General features: G+C 38.7%; 1 protein-coding gene across 1 annotated transcript in view; it reads right to left on the bottom strand.

Moving 5' to 3' along the window:
* Positions 1-2,983: 2,983 nt before the first annotated feature.
* Positions 2,984-3,833, bottom strand: part of LOC146421534 (collagen alpha-3(V) chain-like) — a 30,430-nt gene continuing 29,580 nt past the window's right edge. The window contains exons 14-15 of the mRNA XM_085047161.1: positions 3,052-3,086; positions 2,984-3,005 (exon numbers count right to left, since the gene is read on the bottom strand). Coding sequence (XP_084903287.1) covers positions 2,984-3,005; positions 3,052-3,086 — 57 coding nt within the window. The remainder of the gene's footprint in view (positions 3,006-3,051; positions 3,087-3,833) is intronic.

The following is a 3,833-nucleotide window of genomic DNA, read 5'->3' as shown; positions in this document are numbered from 1 at the left end:
GGAAAAATGGGAAAAAATGGGAAAAATGGGAAAAATGGGGGAAATTGGGGAAAAATGGGGAAATTGGGGAAATTGGGGAAAATGGGGAAAATGGGAAAAAATGGGGGAAATTGGGGAAATGGGGAAAATGGGATTTTGGGGAAAAATGGGGAAATTGGGGAAAATGGGGAAAAATTGGGGAAAATGGGATTTTGGGGAGAAAATGGGGAAAAATGGGAAAAATGGGGAAAATGGGAAAATGGGAAAATGGGGAAAATGGGAAAAATGGGGAAAAATGGGGGAAAATGGGAAAAAATGGGGGAAATGGGGAAAAATGGGGAAAAATGGGAAAATGGGGAAAATGGGGGAAATGGGGGAAATTGGGAAAATGAGGAAAATGGGAAAATTGGGGAAAATTGGGGAAAAAAGGGGGAAATTGGGGAAATTGGGGAAAATGGGGAAAAATGGGAAAGATGGGAAAATTGGGAAAAAAATGGGATTTTGGGGAAAAATGGAAAAATTGGGAAATTGGGATTTGGGGGGAAAATAGGAAAAATGGGAAATTAATGGGAAAATTGGGGAAAATGAGGAAATTGGGGAAAATGGGGAAAAATGGGAAAAATGGGATTTGGGGGAAAATGGAGAAAAATTGGGAAAAAATGGGGAAAATGGGGAAATTGGGGAAAATGGGAAAAATGAGGAAATTGGGAAAATTGGGGAAAATGGAAATAGTGGGGAAAATGAGGAAATTGGGGGAAAATGGGGATAATTGGGGAAAAATGGGGAAATTGGGGAAAATGGGGGAAATGGGGAAAAAATGGGGAAATTGGGGACAAATGGGGATAATTGTGGAAAATGGGGGAAATTGGGGAAAATGGGGAAAAAATGGGGAAAATTGGGGAAATTGGGAAAAAAGTGGGAAAAACAGGGAAATTGGGAAAATGAGGAAAATGGGAAAATTGGGGGAAAATGGGGGAAAATGGGGGAAAATGGGAAAATTGGGAAAAAAAGGAAATGGGAAAAATGAGGAAAATGGGGAAAATGGGATTTTGGGAAAAATGGGAGGAAATGGGGAAAATTGGGGAAAATGGAAAATGGGATTTTGGGGAAAATGGGGAAAAATGAGGAAATTGGGAAAAATGGGGGAAAATGGGGAAAACAGGATTTGGGGGGAAAATGGGAAAATTGGGGAAAAAAGGGGAAATTGGGAAAAAACTGGAAAAATGGGATTTGGGGAAAAATGGGGAAAATGGGATTTGGGGGAAAAATGGGGAAAAATGGGGAAAAATGGGAAAAATGGGTAAAAAAGGATTTAGGGAGAAAAATGGGGGTGAAATAGGATAAAAAGGGATTTTTTTGAGGAATGGGGAAAAACGGGAAAAACGGGAGAAATTGGGAAAAATGGGGAAATGGGATGTGGAGGTAAATGGGGAAGAATGGGATTTGGGGGAAAATGGGGGGAAATGGGGAATTTGGGGGGGAAAAGGGGATTTTGGGAATTCCCAAAGGAATTCTGGGGGAATTCCAGTGGAATTTTGGGAATTCTGTCAGAATTTTGGGAATTCCATTGGGATTTTTTGAATTCCCGGTGGGATTTTTGGGAATTCCCAGAGGGAATTTTTTTAATTCCCCATGAAATTTTGGGAATTCCAGCAGGATTTTGGGAATTCCCAGAGGGAATTTTTAAAATTCTACATAGAATTTTGGGAATTCCCACTGGAATTTTGAGAATTCCTGGTGGAATTTTGGGAATTCTGTCAGGATTTTGGGAATTCCCAGAGAGAATTTTTTAAATTCTACATAGAATTTTGGGAATTCCCACTGGAATTTTGATAATTCCCAGTGGGATTTTTGGGAATTCCATTGGGATTTTTTGAATTCCCGGTGAAATTTTTTAAATTCCCAGTGAAATTTAGGGAATTTCAGGAATTCCCAGCAGAATTTTGGGAATTCCCAGAGGGAATTTTTTTAATTCCGCATTAAATATTGGGAATTCCAGCAGGATTTTGGGAATTCCCAGCTGGAATTTTGGGAATTCCCAGCCAGAATTTTGGGAATTCTGTGGGAATTTTGTCAGAATTTTGGGAATTCCATGGGAATTTTGGGAATTCTGTGGGAATTTTGTCGGAATTTTGGGAATTCCCATCCCGACTCACCTTCTCCCCCTTGGCTCCGACGTCTCCCTTCAGCCCTGGAATTCCTGGAGGTCCCTGAGGAGTTCGGGAAGAAATTTGGGATCCCAAAATTTGGGGAAATCCCCATTTTCGGGATTGGGGATAAATTTGGGAATTCCCCAGTTTTTGGGATTCCATTTTTTTTGGGGATTCCCATTTTTTTGGGATTTTAGTTTTTTATATCTTCTTTTTTTTTTTTTTTTTTTTTTTAGGATTGATTTTTTTTTTTTTTTGGATTCCCAATTTTTGGGATCTCTGTTTTTTTTGGGATTCCCTTTTTTTTTTACGATTCCCATATTTTTGGGTTCCCCATTTTTTGGGATTCCCATTTTTCAGGAATTCCCTGTATTTGGGATTCTTTTTTTTTTTTTTAATCCATTTTTTTGGGATTTCCCTTTTTTTTTAATCCCATTTTTTGGGATCCCCACTTTTCCTGGATCCCTTTTTTTTTTTTTAGGATTCCCATTTTTTTTTAATCCCATTTTTTTTAATCCCTTTTTTTTTGGGATTCTCATTTTTTTGATCCCATTTTTTTGTGTTCCAAATTTTTCTTTTTTAATCCCCATTTTTTGGGATTTTTTTTTTTAATCCCCATTTCTTGGGATCCTTTTCTTTTAAATCCCATTTTTTTTGACTCCCAATTTTTCGGGATTCCCAATTTTTTTTGGGATTTCTCACTCACCACAGGGCCAGGAGGTCCAGCCTGACCTGGTTTTCCAGGTTTTCCTTGTTCTCCCTAAAAACAGACGGAAAATCCCACAATTTTTGGTCTCCCAATCCCATTTTTTTCCATCCCAAATCCCAAATTTCTCGCCCCAAATCCTGAATTTTCAATTCCAATGCCATTTTTTTCTGCCCCAAATCCCAAATTTTGTCCCCAAATCCCAATTTTTTGAACAAATCCCAATTTTTCGAACCCAAAGCCCAAATTTTCTATTCCAATCCCAATTTTTTCAATCCAAATCCCATTTTTTGGTCCCAAATCCCAAATTTCCCACCCCAAATCCCATTTTTCCATCCCAAATCCCATTTTTTTGATCCCAGATCCCAAATTTTTGATCCCAAATCCCATTTTTTTAATCCAAATCCCATTTTTTCAATCCCAAATCCTGATTTTCCACCCCAAATGCCATTTTTTCATTCCCAAATCCCATTTTTCCCACCCGAAATCCCAAATTTTCCACCCCAAATCCCATTTTTTTACTCCAAATCCCATTTTTCCATCCCCAACTTTCGATCCCAAATCCCATTTTTCCCACCCCAAATCCCAAATTTTCAATCCAAATCCCAAATTTCTCATCCCAAATCCCAAATTTTCCATCCCAATCCCATTTTTCCATCCCAAATCCCAATTTTCAGTCCCAAATCCCAAATTTTCAATCCCAAATCCCAAATTTCCCATCCTGAATCCCATTTTTTCAGCCCCAAATCCCAAACTTCCGATCCCAAATCCCATTTTTCCCATCCCAAATCCCAAATTTTGTCCCCAAAATCCCAAATTTCCCATCCCAAATCCCCAATTTCTCATCCCAAATCCCATTTTTCCCACCCCAAATCTCAAATTTTTGATCCCAAATCCCAAATTTTCCATCCCAATCCCATTTTTCCATCCCCAAATCTGGAATTTTCAATCCCAAATCCCAAATTTCCCATCCCGAATCCCAAATTTCTCATCCCATT

The sequence above is a fragment of the Lichenostomus cassidix genome, unplaced genomic scaffold (assembly GCF_008360975.1).
Source record: "Lichenostomus cassidix isolate B80296 unplaced genomic scaffold, HeHo_3.0 HiC_scaffold_33, whole genome shotgun sequence".
Lineage (NCBI taxonomy): Eukaryota > Metazoa > Chordata > Aves > Passeriformes > Meliphagidae > Lichenostomus > Lichenostomus cassidix.
The sequence above is the reverse complement of the archived record's forward strand: the minus strand, read 5'-3'. Positions and strand labels throughout refer to the sequence as shown.